Genomic DNA, 20,577 nt, shown 5'->3' with positions numbered 1-20,577 from the left:
CAGACATGAAACCACAGATTTGGGAAGGTAAGAGATCACTGAACAGGAAACACACACACACACACACACACACAATTTACAACTAAGGCATGAGATTTCCAAAATATGGAAAACCAAAGATAAAGAAAAAAATTCTAAAAGAAGCCAAAGGGAAAAAGCCACATTATCTATAGAGGAACAAAGAAAGAATTACATCAAACTCATCTTAAGAAACAACGCAGGGGACACCTGGGTGGCTCAGTTAAGCATCTGACTGCTGGTTTCAGCTCAGGTCATGATCTCACAGTCTGTGAGATGGAGCCCAGTGTGGGGCTCTCAGGTTTGTGAGGTGGAGCCCTACACTGGGCTCTGCACTGACAGCACGGAGTCTGTTTGGGATTCTATCTTTCCTCTCTCTCTCTGCTTCCCCACACCAGCTCTCTCTCAAAATAAATAAAGAAACTTAAGAAAAGAAAAAAAAAGGAGCCATGCGAGAGTAGAGTGAAATGTTTAAAATGTTGAGAGGAAAAAACCCACCAACCTAGCTAGAATTCTGTACTCTGCAACATTATCCTTCAAAAGTGAAGGTGAAATAAGACTTTCTCAGACAAACAGAAATTGAGGGAATTTATTGCCAGTTCCTTCTCTAGAGAACTTCTCTTTAACATTTGCAAGGCCTTACAAGAAGGATAATTATATCAGTCAGAAACTCAGATCTATATAAAATGAAGAACAAGGGAGAAAAAAAATAAGTGGAAGTTGAAAAAACAAAAAAAATCAAAACTTTTAAAATTCTTTTTCTAAAATTTTTTGTTTGTTTATTTATTTATTTATAGCGAGCACACACAAGCAGGGGAGGGGCAGAGACAGGGAGGGAGAATCTCAAGCAGGCTCCACACTGTCTGCATAGAGCCCGAAGTAGGGCTTGATTCCACAAACTGTGAGATCATGACTTGAGCCAAAATCAAGAGTTAGACGCTTAACCGACTGAGCCATCCAGATACCCTAAAACTTTTAAAATTCTTAATTAAGCCACAGGTAACAGTTTGTTAAAAATAATACCATGGGCACCTGGGTGGCTTAGTCAATTAAGCATCCAACTCGATTTTGGCTCAGGTCATGATCTCGTGGTTAGTGGGATCCAGCCCCGCACTGGGCTCTGTGCTGACAGTGTGGAGCCTGCTTGGGATTCTCTCTCTCCCTCTCTCTCAAAATAAAGAAATAAACATTTAAAAAAATCACCAACAACATATTTGATTATGTATGCTTATGAATATGCATACGTATAAATGAATGACAACAAAAATAGAAGGGACACGAGAGGAATTTTTACATTTACATCAGCTTTATTGGGATTTAACTTGTATACAGTAAAATTTTCCTATTTTATTTTTTAAATGTTTTTATTTATTTTTGAGAGACAGAGAGGCAGACTGCAAGCAGGGGAGGGGCAGAGAGAGAGGGAGACACAGAATCGGAAGCAGGCTCCAGGCTTTGAGCTGTCAGTACAGAGCCCAGTGCGGGGCTCGAACCCATGGACCGGGAGATCATGACCTGAGCTGAAGTCAGCCACCTAACTGACTGAGCCACCTAGGTGCCCCTATTTTATTTTTTTCTTAAGTAGGTTTCATGCCCAGTGCAGAGCCCAATGTGGGGCTTCAACTCATGACCCTGAGAGCAAGACCTGAGCTGAGATCAAGAGTTGGACACTTGACTGAGCCACCCAGGCACCCCCCCCCTTTTTTCTGTGTGCTAGATTTTTTTTTTTTAATTTACATCCAAATTAGCATATAGTGCAACAATGATTTCAGGAGTAGATTCCTTAGTGCCCCTTACCCATTTAGCCCATCTCCCCTCCCACACCCCCTCCAGTAAGCCTCTGTTTGTTTTCCATATTTAAGAGTCTCTTCTGTTTCATCCCTCTCCCTGTTTTTATATTATTTTTGTTTCCCTTCCCTTATGTTCATCTGTTTTGTCACTTAAAATCCTCATATGAGTGAAGTCATATGATTTTTGTCTTTCTCTGACTAATTTCACTTTGCGTAATACCCTCCAATTCCATCCACGTAGTTGCAAATAGCAAGATTTCATTCTTTCTGATTGCCAAGTAATACTCCATTGTGTGTATACACACACACACACACACACACACACACACACACACACACACACCACATCTTCTTTATCCATTCATCCATCGATGGACATTTGGGCTCTTTCCATACTCTGGCTATTGTTGATAGTGCTGCTATAAACACTGGGGTGCATATGTCCCTTCAAAACAGCACACCTGTATCCCTTGGATAAATACCTAGTAGTGTAATTGCTGGGTCTAGGATAGTTCTATTATTAATTTTTTGAGGAACCTCCAAACTGTTTTCCAGAGTGGCTGCACCAGCTTGCATTCCCACAGGCACGCCTTTTTTAAAATCTAATTTTAAGTATGTAGTTCAGTGAATTTTGACAAATGCGTATAATACCACCATCACAATCAAGATATAGAACATTTAGGGGCGCCTGGGTGGCTCAGTCAGTTGAGCGTCTGACTTCAGCTCAGGTCTCGATCTCGCGGTTTGTGAGTTCGAGCCCCGTGTCAGGCTCTGTGCTGACAGCTCAGAGCCTGGAGCCTGTTTCAGATTCTGTGTCTCCTTCTCTCTCCACCCCACCCCTGCTTGTGCTCTGTCTCTCTCTGTCTTTCAAAAATGAATAAACATAAAATTTTTTTTAAAAAAGATAATAGAACATTTACAGCACCCTAAATAGTTCCCTTGTGCCCCTTTGCAGTCTTTTCCCATCCTACCCCAGCCTCCAGTGACTCCTGGTCATTCTGTCTTAATAATTTTGCCTCTTTAGACTTTGATATAAATGCAGGCACAGAATGTTTTTGTATCCGGGTTTGTATCATAAATACAGTGGCCATTTCATATGGTTCCAACTTAATACATTAAATAATATAAATGATAATCTTAATGTTTACAGAAGTATGAGAAATACCATTATACTGCTCTAGAAATAGTATGCACTACTATTTTGTTTTCATTATTTATGGGCTCAACAACAGGTGACTGCCCCTATTTTGTTTAGTCAATCATTTTCCCCTTTGAAAATACAAAGAAATAATTGTTTTACCTAAACCACTTTAAACAAACCTGGGTAAATTTACTTAGAGCACAATCAATTCCATTTGGTGGTTTTAAAATGTTTAGGACAAAAACAATATGCTCCCTTTAAGAAGACAGTATATAAATGGAGAAATCATTAACCAGGAATTAAAAGCCTTTGGTATTTTAGGAACAAGATACAAAAAAAGAAATTAAGAGCAATTAGTGCTCAAATAGTAACAGTATAAAATAGGTGAAGACCTTTCCTTTAAGATTACCATTCCTGAACAGATTAGATCAGAGTCACCAGAAACCAAGAAACAGTCCAGAACAGAGACAAATCAAAGATATTCTAAATTTCCTCAGGAGATGAAGGGAAGCAAATATTTAGATAAGTAAGGCTTGTTATGGTTAAATATGTCATCGGTAGTTAACATACACTTGGCAAAGTACATATTTCTTTTAACCCTTGCTGTAAACTGAATACTAGACTTGTGAATCTAAGATTTAATCTCATCAGTATACTTAACTGTTTCCTGAAACACTTATATTTCTTATAGGACAAAGTTATAGCATGTATTAAAAAAAATTCTGAGCTGACTTCACTTTAAGAAATGCCTACCCATCAGATCCTAGCTACTCTCACAAACATCTTGTGACAACTAATCAAAATGCAAGTAGAAAAAAGATGAACAAAAGGAAGATCTAGCTACCCAGGAGACTTTGAACCCATTATACTATTTTAATGATGCAAGTAACACTGTACTCATTACAACATTTAGTAATCCTCTGAGATAGCAGCTTCAAGAAAAAGTATTCTGAAATAATTTCAAACATACAGAAGAGTTGCAAAATTAGTACAAATGATTCCAGTATACTCTTCACCCAGATTCATCAATCAACATTTCCTCCATTTGCTTGTTCTGTATGTGTGTTTAGTTTTGTTTTCAATATTTGAGTGTTAGCTACAGTCATCATCATGCCCCTTTAACCCTTAATATTTTGGCATGCACATTTTAAAAACAAGGACCTTCTCCTTCATAACTACAGAACAATTATCAAATTGAGAAAATTTAACACTCATACAATACTATTATCTGGAATACAGTCCATTTTCAAATTTCACCAATTATCCCAATAATGTCCTTCATGGTAATTTTCTCCCCTGATGCAAGATCTAAGATCCTGCATTTCATTTACGTGTCAAGTCTCTTTAGTCTCATTCAATCCGCAACAGTTCCTCAGCCCTTTTTTTGTTTGTTTTTGTAACTTTCATGACCTTCCTATTTCTGAAGAAATGTTTTACAAAACCCCTCCAACTGGTTTGTCTGGAGTTTCCTCAGAGTTAGGTTCAAGTTATACACACTGGGCATGAAGAGCACAGGGTGCTGTAGTGTCCTGGGTGCAGCACATCAGAAGGTGATTACCTGCTTAAGGTGGGGTCCCCCAGGCTTCTCTACTATAATGTTACCGTTATTTCTTTGTGATTGTTAAGTCATCTGTGGGGAGATACTCTGAAATTGTTAACATCCTGTCCCTCCTCAAATTTTCCATTGTTGATTTTCCATGAATCAATTATTATAATAATGATGACAAAATGGTGATTTTTCTCACTTTATTGTTCCTTCTGCATGTACTAGTTGGGATACTGTGACAAAGAACTTTTCCTCTATCCCCTTTATGTATTTCATTTGCTTATTTTATTTAATAGGTTAAAATCAATTATTATCATTATTTATTTTGAAATCATATTGTCTCAGATTTGGCTTGGGCTACCTCTTGTATGCTTCTGACAGGTCATTTTTTGAACACTTCCTTACTTTTTGATACCATAAAATATTCCAGGCTCTTCTTAAACTTATACTTACCTAGCAGTGGAATCACCCATTTCTCCAAGGCGCCTGGTTTATTTATGTTTTTTGTTAAAAACATTTTTTTAATGTTTATTTACTTTTGAGAGAGAGAGAGAGAGAGAGAGAGGGAGAGAGACTGTGTGAGCGAACATGAATGGGGAGGGGCAGAGAGAGAGGGAGACACAGAATCCAAGGCAGGGGCTCCAGGCCCTGAACTGTCAACACACAGCCTGATGCAGGGCTTGAACTCACAAATCATGAGATCACGACCTGAGCTGAAGTCAGATGCTGAACCAACTGAACCACCCAGGCGCCCCTACTGGTTCTTTTTAGTGGGGACTGGTTATTTTAAAACTTTTTAAAACACCAAACCTTAAACTAAAGCGTAATACAGAAAAACAGACAGAAGCAGAAGTTTGGCATGTAAAGTGGACATGAGCATAGTCTAAAAATTTCCCTAGTTGTGGAACCTAACATTTCGCTGCCTATATTGAATTACCAGAATAAATGCCCCTCGACATGCAGAACAGCCCTAATGTCCACCTGATCTCAAAATTTATCATTTAAACTACCACACATTACAAATCTACATGACTAAAAATAAACTTTTATCTTCCGTTCTTCTTAAAAAGTAGCTTTAATGATTCACATACATTTTTACAAGTACAAGAAACACTGCAATAAGATTCTCCAAGGTAGTGGGACCAAGGCTTTTCATTCTTTGGTATTCCTTTTTATAACTGCCTGATGTACTAAAAATACATGCTTGTTGATTTTAACAACTCTCTACTTCGACTACTGAAAGTAGCACTAAGCAGTGACTACCTATTATAGGTAGATATGCTATGAAAGCTGATACAGCTAGCTTGTCACGGCATGAACCACTGGATTCAACCTTTTCTCCCTAAGACCTTAGAGTAGTCACCAATCAATGAGGCGCTGCCCCCTTAAAACTTGAAAGAAAATGTAACTACGCATGTATGCATGATACCTAAACTAAGGTTATGAGAAGCACATAATCTAATTCATTAAAAAAAAGTAGCCCCTTATCTTTCAGGCTGCTTAATTCTCTATCTTCCTACCTTAGCAGGAAGTAAAAAATCAAAATACCTGTATCTACTTCCTGTGGAGCTCAAAACTAAGACATACATTTTAGGTTTTTAACTGAGAAAATTGTCTTCTACCGGAGAACAGGCTGGTATATTATCTGATCCCCAATACATCCCTACATTCTTTATCTGTGTAGTGAGTTGGTACACTGGAGCAAGGGGTACATTTCTTTCTAATGACACCCAAGAAACCCTTTTACTGATCGGCAACCCTATGATGGGTCCTAATCAAAGATGAAATCAGAGGTCAAAGATAGCCACCCACGTTACAGATTCATTAGATGTATCTGTGGAGGTTCAGTAACAAATGAGAAGTGGTATGTTCTTTGTAACACTGAAAAAAAGAATATAGTGCCCAATAATAAGGAATTAGTTAATTGTGGACTATTGTCAAGCTATTTAAAATTACTGCTATGCACATACCATTAGCCACAAAGAAACACAGGAATGAAAAAAAATCAAGAGCAGAAAACAAAATTAGTGGTATTTATGATTATAACCACGGGAATAAAAAAAAGGGGGAACTGGGTAGGAAATGCACCCAAAATAAGCTAATAGTTGCATCAAAGTGCTGAGATCAATGTTTTCTCCATTTGCTAATTTTCTGTGTGATTATATTGTTTAAGAGATAAAATCACAAATAATAGGAACATCTAACATTTAGATAGCACTTCAGTCTACATGTATATTCATATGGAATTTCTCTTCATTCTCTGAACAGCTATAGGAGATATTATCTCCAAAGTTGGGAGTCTTTCAGCTGGAGAATTAACTAAAGGCTCAGGGATAAAATCTACAATTGTACCCTGCAATTATTATTTATAGTACCCCATAACTATACTAGCATCTACTTAAAAAAAAAAAAGAAGGGGACGGGGAGGGGCTTTTTATTAAAATAACGTAACAAAGTTATTTGTAACATTTTCTTTCAACATAGTGGACCAGCATGTAAATCTACTGAACTCCTAGAACAGTCGAGTTAAAATGATCCTATATAATATGAGATCTAAAGTAGCTATTATTATCCCATTTACCAATAAAAAACGAAGTTTACGTTTGGTGATTAAGAATGTGATTAAAGAATCACATTCAAAAGGCACAGGGGTGCCTGGGTGGCTCAAGTGGTTGGGTATCTGACTCCTGGTAAGAGCTCAGGTCATGGTCTCACAGTTCCATGGGTTCGGGCACTGCGTCGGACTCTGTGCCGCAGCATGGAGGCTGCTTAAGATTCTCTCCCCCTCTCTCCGCCTATCCCCACCTCACATTCTTTCTCTCTCAAAATAAATAAATAAACTTAAAAAAAAAAAAGGCACAGATTATTCAATTTGTTGCCCATCACCAAATATACGGACTATATATACAAACCCAGGAAGTATTCATCATCTGGCAGGGAGTAGGGAACAGAAAGGAAAAAGCATGAAGAGGAAAAGTGGTGAAACCAGTATTAAGTTGGAACTTTGTGAGATACAGATCTGACTCCTGAAAAATCATAAAATAATTGCCATAAAAGGAATGAACTACAGACCTAATAAGCAATGAATTACAAGACTGAAATTCAGGTCATAAGGAGTTTGATTAAGTGAAACTGATTATAAATAGATCTGTAAATATATCGACTGATCTATTTAGAAGGTTGGGTGAGTCTCTAAAAAAGACAGTGCTCTTTTTTTTTAATTTTCTTTTTAACGTTTCATTTATTTTTGAGAGACAGAGCAAGTGGGAGAGGGGTAGAGAAAGAGGGAAACAGAATCGGAAGGAGGCTCCAGGCTCCGAGCTGTCAGCACAGAGCCCAACGCGGGGCCTAAACTCACGAACCGAGACATCATGGCCTCAGCTGAAGTGGCCACTTAGCCAACTGAGCCACCCAGGCACCCCCAAAAGACAATGGTATTAAGTAAGCTTAAGTCACAGGCACAAAAATGAAAGGTAAGGCTGCAAAGCATTTGCAACTTCATCAACAACAAAAAGGCTGTCTACTTAGAAGTCCAACTGTACGCTAGGACTGCATATGCTGCAGGCTACTAGACTAGAAATCAGGATATCTGGGTCCCAAGTTTCTAATCTGTAAAACTAAGATACTGGATACCTTTACCTCCCAAAGGCATCCCAGCTGCAAAATCCTTTAAGATACAAAATAAAACACATGCACGCAGGTGCTGCTGTGCATGACTTAGGTGAGGCATGAATCGTAACAGGGAGGTGAGGCATCTTGAGTGCCATCACGGAGATGAGTGCAACAAATTTAACTCCATAATGTTAAAAACTCTGCTGAGTTCCTACACTTTTTCAGGAATAAGAAAAAAATTCTAGATGGGTAAGAAGCAGATGGTAGGGTTAAAATACTTGTTTTTAATCCCTTATTTTTCAGAGCTTCAAAATACAAGTACACCTCATTTTAGCATGCCTCCCTTTACTGCACTTCATAGACAACTGTGTTTTTTTTTTTTTTTACAAATTGAAGTTTGTGGCAATCCTGCATTGAGCAACTCTATTGGCATCATTTTTTCAACCACCAGCGCTCATTTTGTGTCTCTCTGTCACTTTTTGGGAATTCTCCCAATATTTCAAACTTTTTCATTATTACAGTATTTGCCATGATGATCTGTGTTGGTACTACTGTAACTGTTCTGAGGTGCCACGAGTCGCACCCATGTAAGATGGTGAACTTAACAAGTAACTTGTGCGTGCTCTGACTGCTCCACCAACCACTGTTCCCCTGTCTCTTTCCCTCTCTTTCCTATTCCCTGAGACACTACGATATCGAAATTAGGCTAATTAATAACCCTAACAAGGGTCTCTAAGTGTTCCAGTGAAAGGAGAGTCCACATCTCTCACTGTAAATCAAAAGCTAGAGATGATTAAGCTTAGTGAAGAAAGCCTGTCGAAAGCCAAGACAGGCCAAAAGCTAGGCCTTCTGTGACTGTCAGCCAAGTTGTAAAAACAAGTTCTTGAAGGAAACCAGAAGTGCTACTCAAGTGAACTTATGAATAATAAGAAAGCAAACAGTGTTACTGCTGACAGAGAGAGAGTTTTCGTGGTCGGGACAGAAGATCACACCAGCCGCAACATTCTCCTAAGCCAAAGGCTAATCCAGAACTAATCCAGAATTTCTCTTCAATTCTATGAAGGTTGAGAAAGGTAATGAAGCTGCAGAAGCAAAGCCTGAAGCTAGCAGAGGCTCCTTCACGAGGTTTAAGGAAAGAAGCCATCCCCATAACACACAACTGTAAGGTGAAGCAGCCAAGTGTTGATGCAGAAGCGGCAGCAAGTTATCCTGAAGATCTAGCTAACATAATGAACGAAGGTGGCTACATTAGACAACAGATTTCCATGTAGATGAAACAGCCTTATATTGAAACAAGATATCATCTAGGACTTTCATAGCTAGAGAGCTTTAAAGGACAGGCTGATCCTCTTGTCAGGGGCTAATGCAGCTGGTGATTTAAGTTGAAGCCAATGCTCACTGAACATTCAGAAAATCCTACGGCCCTTAAGAATTATGCTAAATTTACCCTGTTTGAGCTCTATAAATGGACCAAAGCCTGGATGACGGCACAATGTTTGTAACATAGTTTACTATTTTAACCCCACTGTTGAGACCTACTGCTCAGAAAAAAAAAGATTCCTTTCAAAATCCTGCTGCTCACTGACAATGCACCTCATCATCCAAGAGCCCTGATGGAGACACACAATGAGATAAATGTTTTCATGCCTACTAACATAACATCCATTCTGGAGCCCATGGACCAAGAAGTATTAAGGACTTTCAAATCTTACATTTAAGAAAATACCTTTCATAAGGCTATAGCTGCCACAGACAGTGATTCCTCTCATGGAACTGGGCAAAGTATATTGAAAACCTTCTGGGGGAGCCTGGGTGGCTCAGTTGGTTAAGGATCTGACTCTTGGTTTCGGCTCAGGTCATGATCTCGCATTTCATGAGTTCAAGCCCTGCATCAGGCTCTGTGCTGACAAGTGCAGAGCCTGCTTGGGTTTCTCCCTCTGCTCCTCCCCCACTCATTTGCTTTGTCTCTCTCAAAATTAATAAACTTAATTTTTTTTTTTAAAGAAAGAAAACCTTCTGGAAAGGATTCACCATTCCAGATGCCACTAAGAACATTTGGGATTCACGGGAAGAGGTCGCAATATCAACATTAACAGAAGTTTGGAAAGAAGTTGATTCCATCCTGCATGAATGACTTTAAGGAGTTCCAGACTTCAGTGGAGAAAGTAGCCAAAGTTGTGGTGGAAACAGCAAAAGAACCAGAATTAGAAGTAGAACTTGAAGATGGGACTCAGTTGCTGCAATCTCATAAATGACCCTTGAATGGATGAGGAGATGCTTCTTGTGGATGAGTAAAGAAAGTAGTTTCTTGAGATGGAATCTACTTCTGGGGAAGATGCTGTGAAGACTGTTGAAATGACAACAAAGGATTTAGAATATTCCATAAACTTAGTATGTAAGCAGAAGTAGGGTTTGAGAGAACTGACTCCAATTTTAAAAGTCTGCTGTGAGTGGAATGTTTTCAGACAGCATCACATGCTACAGAGAAACTGTTTGAAAGAGTCAGTTGATGCAGCAAACTTCATTGTTCTTATTTAAAGAAATTGACACAGCACCCCAGCTTCAGCCACCAACAGTCAGTGGCCATCAACACTGAGATCGCCCCCACCAGCAGAGACATTACAACTCACTGATGTTGAGGGAAAATGCCCACATAGTCAGCATTTTTTAGCAATCAAGCATTTTTTAATTAAGGTATATACATTTTTTAAATATATAATATAATGCTGCTGAACATTTACTGTAGTATAGCTGTACGTGCATGTAACTTTTATATGTACCAGGGAACCAAACAATTCATTTGACTTGCTTAATATCACGATATTCACTTCACTGCGGTGGTCTAGAACTGAACCCACAGTATATCCAAGGTATATGTGTGTACAGTTTTCAGAGTTGCATAGTGGTTTAAACATTATGTCAACTATAAAAATATGTAGGAGGACATGAACTGGTACTATGTACAAATGAAAAGTCAACATGGAACAATGTGATATTATAAACAAGATTTATGAGCAATACTCTCAAAACATACTGCTTTATTCTCTTTTCAGTAAAAATGAGTTCTTCTCTTCCTAATTATCCCTCTCAATCTGCATGAATCCTAACAGAGTGGACAGGATTGCTGAACCCTATTTTCAAATCAATCATAAATGGGTAATGTTTCCCATCTGTGATACCAAGCTCAAAATGGTCAGCTCTCCAGAAGTATGATGAACTCTTGCAATTTATCCTTCTCAGCAAATGTGTACCTTTCATTCAATCGGGGGGCAGCCAGAGCCAGGTATAGGCAGATCTCGAACATATTGATCAATTTCTCTTAGAATGGTGTTCCTATAAAACATATTTTTGTAGTTCACGTGGGACTTCAGTAACAGACCTACTGAAAACAACTTTCCTCATTTTCCTGGTTGGCTCCCATCCCCTCAAAAGCTGACAGATTCTGAAATGGCTACATGGCCCTGTGTACCTCTTTTCATAAGTTTCAGTGCTCTGTTACCTTAAGTTTACTTTACTCATTCAGACTCTTCCCAATGCTCAGTGTAACTTAAGTCACTTTCTTCTTTATACCCTAATCTGTCTTTGAACAAATCAATTTAAAGCAGAAACTTATTAACCTTTGGCTTCAACAAGGTATAAATAAATCCTCTGAGAGGGAGACCACCCAAAAATCCAGTCGCTTTCCACAAATCTATAAACTCACATTTAAAAAATTAGGATATCCATTGGTTTTGGAATTGGCCTTTTACTAAGATAAGCAGCATTAAACACATATAAATCCAAAAGAAGGAGAAAAAAAGTCTTCCTTATTCAGCAATTTCACTCTGGGTTTATACCCAAAAGAATTAAAAGCAGGGTCTTACGAGATACTTGCACACCTGTGTTCATACCATCATTATTCACAATAGATAAAAGAGAGAAACAACCCAAGTGCCCATCACCAGATAAATGAATAAACAATGTGGTATAGGGGCGCCTGGGTGGCTCAGTCGGTTAAGTGGCCGACTTCGGCTCAGGTCATGATCTCACGGTCCGTGGGTTCGAGCCCCGCGTCGGGCTCTGTGCTGACAGCTCAGAGTCTGGAGCCTGTTTCGGATTCTGTGTCTCCCTCTCTCTGACCCTCCCCCGTTCATGCTCTGTTTCTCTCTGTCTCAAAAATAAATAAACGTTAAAAAAAAAATTAAAAAAAACAAACAATGTGGTATATACTATACAATGGAATATCAATATTATTCAGCCTTAAAAAGGAAGGAAATTGTGACACATGCTATAACATGGATGAACATTGAGGACATTATGCTAAGTGAAAGAAGCCAGTCACAAAAGGACAAATACTATACAAAGTCCCTACAATAGTCAAATTCATAGAGACAAAGAATGCTGTTTACCAGAGACTGGGGTGAAAGGCGGGGAAAGAGGGATTGCTGTTTAGTTTAATGGGTAGGGAGTTTCAGTTTTATAAGAAAGAGTTCTGGAGATTAGCTGCATTACAATATAAATGTACTTAACACTACTAAACTATACACTTTATTTTTTTTTAACGTTTATTTTTGAGAGAGAGAGACAGAGCGCAAGTGATGGAGGGGCAGAGAGAGGGGGAAGACAAAAATCCAAAGCAGGTTCCAGAACAGAGGCTGATGTGGAGCTCAAACCCATGAGTTGAGATCATGACATTAGCCAAGTCGGACACTCAATCCACTGAGCCACCCAGGTACCCCTAAACTATACACTTTAAAATGTATAGTTTTATGTTAAAATGTAAGTTTTGGGGGTGTCTGGGCGGCTCAGTCAGTTGAGCATCTGAATCTTGATTTCAGCTCAGGTCATGATTACAGGGTGGTGGGACTGAGCCCCACATTGGGCTCCACGCTGAGCGTGGAATCTACTAAGATTCTTTTCCTCCCTCTGCACCTCCCCCACTTGCACAAGCTCTCTTTTGCTCTAAAAAAAAAAAAAAACACACACACACACACACAAAAACCAAAACCTATACCTATAAATTGTATGTCATACATATTTTATCACAATTTAAAAAATCATCTCTACATCCCAAAGCTAAATGCTAGGGTTAAAAGACCTTTTACTTTTGAACTACCACATTATCCATCATTTCAACAACACTTGGCAGAGTGAGAAGTCAAGCGAGACAAATAGCACTTTTCGAGTACCTTATGTTGCTTAATGACAGGCGTGTTGTCCGAAATAATTAGCTTTTAAAAAGGAACAGCTTTAACTCTCCTCTGGAACTGGTTAGTGATCTCAGTTTCCCTTCATTAAGTTCTTGACAGCTCAATGTCCTCACATCTGTCATTGTTTGGGAGACTGATTCCAAGAACATAAATTGCTTCAAGGACTAGGCAACAAATTTATTCTGGTTCATGGGACAGATCTGAACCCATCTGTTTTCTAATCAAAAGCCATATTTGAATCAGTTTTGTTCCACCACAGTATCGTACCAATGGGAGCAATACAATCATACGATATTTTCCTTTCTATCCATGTAGTGCAGATGATTACAAGAAACACAAATCAATTAAGGCCACGAGAGCATCCTCAGAAACAGGGTCTTTGCGGATTGTAGGATCTGCAACCATTTCCATTTTTATCTATTTATTCTTCAGGCTACTGTGATTACATTTCCTCTAAGTGAGGTTGTTTCTTTCAGAATTACATAGGGAAAAAATAGTCCCATGTTGTAATAACTAACTTACCTTAATCTTTTTTTAAGTTGTAAACTGTCATGGATGATCCTTTTAACAAACTCTAATTCACCTCCTTCTGCCATGATTTCTGTGATACCTCCTGTATTTACAGAACTAGGTGGAGGTCTCCGAGGATTTCGAGAGTTTACTCCCTGCACAAGAACAACAACAACAACAACTGGTGAAAAATTTTTACACCATAAGACTAACTCTTTGACTGTAATCTAGTTCTAAATAAGAATGCTTAGACGTAATTTTAGTTTCCAAATCATCACGGTAGATTTAAAAATCATATAGTAATTGTAATATTACATCTTAAACAACTGCATTCACACTAATATTCTTCCCCAAGGTCTTTTACCTTCCATCTCTGTGATTAAACGAACAAAAATTTTACCTTTCTTACATAGCCTAATCTGTCACTTTTTATGTTTTGTCTTGGTACCATGCACAGAAAATATTCCACCCAAAGATTATATAAATATTTACTATGTTTTCTTCTAGTACTCTTAGGGTTTCATTTTTCAAATTTAAATATTTAATCCACTCCTACCACAAACCAAATTGAAAAATTAACTCAAACAGATCAAAGATCTAAATATAAAAGGTGTAATTATAAAACTCTTTGAAGAAAACATAGGAGTATATCTTCATGGCCTTGGCCTACACAATGGTTTCTTAGAGAAAGTGGACTCCTCAAAATTAAACTTCTGAGCTGCAAAGGATTCCAACAAGAAAGTGAAAAGACATCCCACAAAATAGGAGAAAATGTCTGCAAACAATAAATCTAATAAGGGACTTGTGATTAGAATACATAAAGAATTCTTACAATAATAATTTTAAAAAATAATCCAATTTTTAAATGGATAAAGGATCTGAATTGGCATTTCTCCCAAGAAGATATACAAGTTATCAATAAACATGTGAAAAGATGTTCAACATAATTAGCCACCGGGAAAATAAACATCAAAACCAAGATGGGATATCACTTTATACCACTTCATACCCACTATGATGGCTATAATCAAGAGGACATATGACAAAAGTGTTGACAAGGACGTGGAGAAACTGGAAATTGGAAGCCTCACACACTGGAGCTGGTGGAATGTAAAATGGTGCAGCCACTTTGGAAAACAAGTCTGGCAGTTCCTCAAACAACTAAACACAGTGATCATATGACCCAGTAATTCCACTCCTACACAAACATTTGTACATGCATGCTCACAGTAGCATTATTCATAACAATCAAAAAGCAGAGACAACCCAAATGTCCATCAATAGATAAGGAAAATATGGTATTTCCATACAATGAAATATTATTTGGCAATAAAAAGAAATTAAGTACTGACACATGCCACAATATGGATGAAACTTGAAAATATATTATGCTTAGTGAAAAGAATCAGTCACATATTATGATTCCATTTACATGAAATGTCCAAAGCAGGCAAATCCATAAAAACAGGAAGTCCACTGGTGGTTACCTAGGACTGTAGGAGCTGTGGGAAACTGACAGTAACTAATGGAGAGGGGTTTTTCTTAGTGGCAGAGGGAGGAGTTGGGGAGTGAGGAAAATGTTCTAAAATTGACTGCAGTGATAGCTGCAAAACTCTGTGAATATACTAAGAATAATTAAATTCTACCCTTTGAGTGAATTGTATGGCATGTGAATTATATCAATAAAACTGTTATAAAAAGAAATTTAGTTGTAGTGCTAGTCGTACTCTATTTCTTCATCTGGATGCTGGTTCCATAGGAGTGTTCACTTTGGAAAATCCAATTTACACTTATGGCATGCATACTTGTATATGTTACGTATATATATAATACGTATATAAACATATATATGTTCATATATACATAAATATACTGATTTCTCAGATATGTAAGCCAATAAACTTCCTTTATTAAGTCAATCTGAATTGACTCTTCAGGTGCTTGATACCAGAAGCATCCTGATACAGCCTCCAAAATAAAAGTTGTTCTTTGCTCTTATCTTTGCAAACATCAACAACTTAGATAAATATTCAATTGTTTTAAAGCAGGAGATATTTTACCTTGGCTTCCAACTGATTTGCAAAAAAGGGTGGGTTGCACATGCAAAAATCATAGATTATCTCAGATTCTTCTTTAAGAGCATCCATCAGGAGTGTCTTCTGTGGTACTTTTACCACTAGGAGAAAATATAGAACTGTTAACTACTCTTAATGCACTGGCAGTTTTCAAATATGACCACAGATTCTATGACACTAGTTCCTTTAAGAGGTGGAGTTTAATATCCCTCTCCTTGAGTATAGGCTGCACCCAGTGACTCACTTTTATTGAATAAAATGAATGTGATGAAGTGATAAGGTGTCACTCCTGAGGCTATGTCATAAAAGAAAAATTGCCCTTTTTCTTGCCCTATTTCTTGAATTACCTGCACTAAGAGAAGCCAGCTGATATGCCATAAGGATAGTCAACTGGCCTAGAGGAAAGATCCACATGAACGAACCAAGGCTTCCTATCAATAGCCATGTAAGCGAATGGCTTTTGGAAGCAAATCTCTACTCCCAGTGAATCCTTCAGATGACTACAACCTCATGAAAGACTGAAACAGAACCACCTAACTAGGCCATGCCCAAATTTTCGGCCCGTACGAACCATGACATAAATATTTACTGTTTTAAAGTTGCTAGATTTTGGAGTAATGTGTACTACAGGAATGGATAAATGAAGAACACATGATTAGTATCTCCCCTTAGAATAATAATGTTTAACACTAGTGAGAAAAGTCTAGTTCTTCCAGGAAGTGACATAAATTCTCTTTAATTAAAAAAAGAAAAAATGAACAGCTCTTTAAATATATAGTAAGCACAAATATTAAAAAGTAACTGGTCACTAAGGGGACTTGATTATTGGTAGCACAGTTCCATATTCTGAAATTAAAAAATGATATACTTTAATCAACAGCAGCGTTTCTCTTCTAAAATCCTGGTGATTAGGTCACTTCATATATAGTTGATACCCAACATTCATGGTAGTTACGGTCTATAAAGTCAACGTGAATACTGAATTGGAACAAATGGCTCCTGAGAGAAATATCTAGGGTTAGGCAACTGTGAACAAGCCTCTGGTCAAACAGTCTCATCAACTACTCAACATACAATGTTGTTTCGTGTTTCTGTTTAAAAACACCTTATTTAATATATACTGCTGATTCATTAACACTGAAATCACGCCCGCAACACTAGAACTCATGTCTGATGAGACTTAATCTAATACACGTTATTTCCTGAAAGGTGCATCACAGTCTTCTTGTATTTAAATAACAACTAGATTGCATTTAACACTATGTTTAAACAGCAAAGTCGCCAAGAAAAAAACACAATAATGCCAAAAATGTGGCACTACATAGACTATGAAAAGGACACCTGTTTACAGCAGAGAGCTGAAACAAGAAGACAGATCAGCACCCTGTACAACTTCTGCTGGAAACATGTATGTTGGGTGACTCAAAATTTTTGCCACTCTGCACAGATCTGTGAATGACCATAAAAAGTACCAGAGGTATTGATCTGGGGGTTAAATATAACGCCAAGTATGCAAATTTAGCAAACAGGGAAATTCACAAATACAAAATCCACAAAATTATGAGGATCAACTGTATTTACCATATTTCCTTCTGCATTAATACTGATAACAAAGCTGTAAACTCCATTACAATGTACTGTACCATATTTTTAAAAACTACCGAAGTCTATATATTAAAAAATATATTTTTTTAACATTTATTAATATTCGAGAGAGAAAGAGAGCATGAGCAGGGGTAGGGGCAGAGAGAGAGAGAGAGACAGACAGCAAGACAGACACTGAAACAGGCTCCAGGATCCGAGCTGTCAGCACAGAGCCCGATGTAGGTCTCGAACTCACAAACTGAGCTGAAGTCGGACACTTAACTAACTGAGCCACCCAGGCACCCCAAAGTCTGTATGTTAAAGCAAAAAATTAGATGTATTAAATTATAAAGACAGGTTAACACAAGTGCTTGAAAGAGGTATTTATTCTGTAGAGCTAACCTTTTATAAGATCAGATAAATTATTCTGTTCCACGTTTTTCTTTGCATAGTTGAAGCACATATCATCCACTTCCGTTGCAAGGAAATACCAGCCATTTAAGGTTGTTCCAAGTAAAGGGTAAATGCAGGATGCCCCTGTACCTAGTATAATGAAAATTCAAAACACATTGCACACACCAGAGACAGAGGTGAGAACAACAAGCCAAACACCATTCTTCCCCTTCTTAGAATTCTTATAACCTTAACAGTGTAAATCCCAAGCTGGTACCTGACTGTACACAAACGGTAGCTGCTGGGGTCTTTAGTCATTTCAGGTGTCAGTCTTACCTCATAATTGGATTCAAATTTCCTAGAGGACAGAAACCTTGCTCTTTTGTGTGTTGTATGTAATGAAGTGCACACAACTGGCTGGTGATCAAGGACTACAAAACTTATAAACTAAAAATGGTCAAAATAAGTTCATTTACTTTATACAATTTTTCATTTTAAATCTCACACAAAACTTGATTTTCTTAAAATCAATGCTTAAAAGAAATCAATGTACATCCCACTCCCCAAAAGCAGAAAAAAAAAATACACAGGGTATTCTTAATGATTATTTAAATGACCAATGCTCAAATATCTGTAAGCTGTTACTTGAAGGAAATCAGAAGTTAAAAACAAACAAACAACAACAACAAAAAACTAGATCTCTTAGATGCGATGACATGGAAAGACATTTGATCTAGATGTAAAACACCAATCATTGCCTTCCCCTACTACAGTTTCAAGGGAGATATTCAAAGGCAAATGTTCCAGGCAAAGACAACTAGGGTTTGGTCCTCAACTTGTATGTAGATCCCCTAACCATGAACTGAACTATGTATATACTAACCACAAATACTGTTTTATGACCACTGACTAATCTTGGCCAGTAAGATCCAAAAGCACATGTTCAAGAGAAGAAAAGCCAGTGTTTATCTTGAAGGCCTATAGCAGTCAGCCTCTACCAGGCCACTCCAGGCCTGCTTTCCTCGGACTACATCTAGGTGCCAGTCTAGTCTTCTAAGGATGTGGCCAGAAGAGATGGGGCTAGGGATACCTCTCACCCAGAGGCAACCCAGGGTCTCTTACTGCTTCCTCGTTAAGTATTCTAACAGACTGATAAAAGACACAACCATAACTAACAGCCCTTTGACAGTCACCATGATTGCTATACTTTCTATCATGTTTACCTAACAGCATCCTGGCCCTGGTGCTACTGGGCAAACACCCCCTTGGGAATGTATGAGGTAGCAAAGGAAGGGGTGGTGAAGGGAACTCATGCTCCTCTCAGAGGCCACAATTACTGAGTCCCTGCTAGCCATTCTGGTAAGTCAGAATCATTCACAGTAAGGAAATTTAAGAAGCTCCATAGGAAAAAATATCTGGACCAGATACCAGGCCCTTGATTCTCACACAACAGCCTCTCTCTTCACACTTCAATTCATTCAAAAGCGAAGAGCAAAAAGAAGAAAGTACACTTTCCTTCAGCTACCTCCAGGATAATAAACACAGGTAAAGACCTGATTTTGCACCCCCCCCCCAAAAAAAAAATTAAGTTGCTCAATTCTTAAGACTAAAAAACTTGAATTCTAACATCCTAGTCTCCTCAGAAAGCTGAATGACATTTTTTAATGGATAATAACACTTATAATTATAAATAAAAATGGAAAGTGTATAATCATAAAATTAGAGCAAACTGATGGAGTCTGGGGGAAGAATTTATATAAAACCCTAATTAGAATGAATGTGATTTCAGCTAGAGCGCTCCTTGTGAAGAGCTAAAATCCATTAACCTCCTATATCCCCAAGTGTTATTTTAGACAGTTTGGGGCATAATTAAAATAAAATAGTACCAAGTAGGCTCTTGAGTTTTCTATAACCCATCAACCAATCTTCTGCCATGAACATAAAAGGGCAGAGCATTAGCTAAACCCCTCATTTTTACATACTGCTTAGCTCATATGGGATGTTCAGAATTTTGAATGTTGAAAGAATGATGTATTTATCTATGAACATTCAACGAATTATTATCAGACACCTACTAGAAAGCTAGAAACTTTGTTAGGCCTTGGGATAGTATAGTAAGCAAAAAAAGTTAACAGGTTCTGCACTTTGCAATCTAGTGGCCAAGAAAGACATTATTCAGACAAGTCAAAGTGTGTTAAAAATTACAACAAATACCCTGAAGGAAGAAACATGGTTTTCTAAAGCTTATAATCAAGGAACTTGTCTCATGCTAGAAGGTCAGAGAAGGCTTTCTTGAGAAAATAAGGCTTGAGTTGACAACTACAGTATATATGAGATTCTAACAAGGTGACGATGGGGAAGTTCCAGGTAGAGGGAACAACGTGTACATTCACGGTGCCTTATTAGAAGGACTAAAGACCAAAACTGTAGAAAATAAGGAAGAAAACCACACTGGATGAGACTTAGAGAGGCCCAGAGAAGAGGGTAGGGAACAGACAATGGATGTTTTAACAGCCTAAGTCAGGATATTGGGTGTTTATCACAGAAGCAATAAGAAGCCATTAAAGCCATAAAGATGTGACCAAGTATGTATGGATTTATACATACTTTCTGGAGAATGAAATGGAAAGGCAACAGAGTAGATGAGAAGAATAGTTAAAAAGTAATCTGTAGACCAGGGGACAGAACAGTGACTTGGACTGAGATGGCTGCAGCGGAA

The 20,577-nt window shown here is 38.0% G+C and overlaps 1 protein-coding gene across 2 annotated transcripts in view; it reads right to left on the bottom strand.

The window, feature by feature from the left end:
* METTL16 (methyltransferase 16, N6-methyladenosine) overlaps positions 1-20,577 on the bottom strand; it is an 81,263-nt gene that overhangs the window by 27,100 nt on the left and 33,586 nt on the right. For both annotated transcript variants that reach the window (XM_015081389.3, XM_027034676.2), the window contains exons 4-6: positions 17,868-18,008; positions 15,867-15,982; positions 13,819-13,961 (exon numbers count right to left, since the gene is read on the bottom strand). In XM_015081389.3, the coding sequence (XP_014936875.1) occupies positions 13,819-13,961; positions 15,867-15,982; positions 17,868-18,008 (400 nt within the window). The remainder of the gene's footprint in view (positions 1-13,818; positions 13,962-15,866; positions 15,983-17,867; positions 18,009-20,577) is intronic.

This window comes from Acinonyx jubatus, chromosome E1, assembly GCF_027475565.1.
Source record: "Acinonyx jubatus isolate Ajub_Pintada_27869175 chromosome E1, VMU_Ajub_asm_v1.0, whole genome shotgun sequence".
Lineage (NCBI taxonomy): Eukaryota > Metazoa > Chordata > Mammalia > Carnivora > Felidae > Acinonyx > Acinonyx jubatus.
The sequence above is the reverse complement of the archived record's forward strand: the minus strand, read 5'-3'. Positions and strand labels throughout refer to the sequence as shown.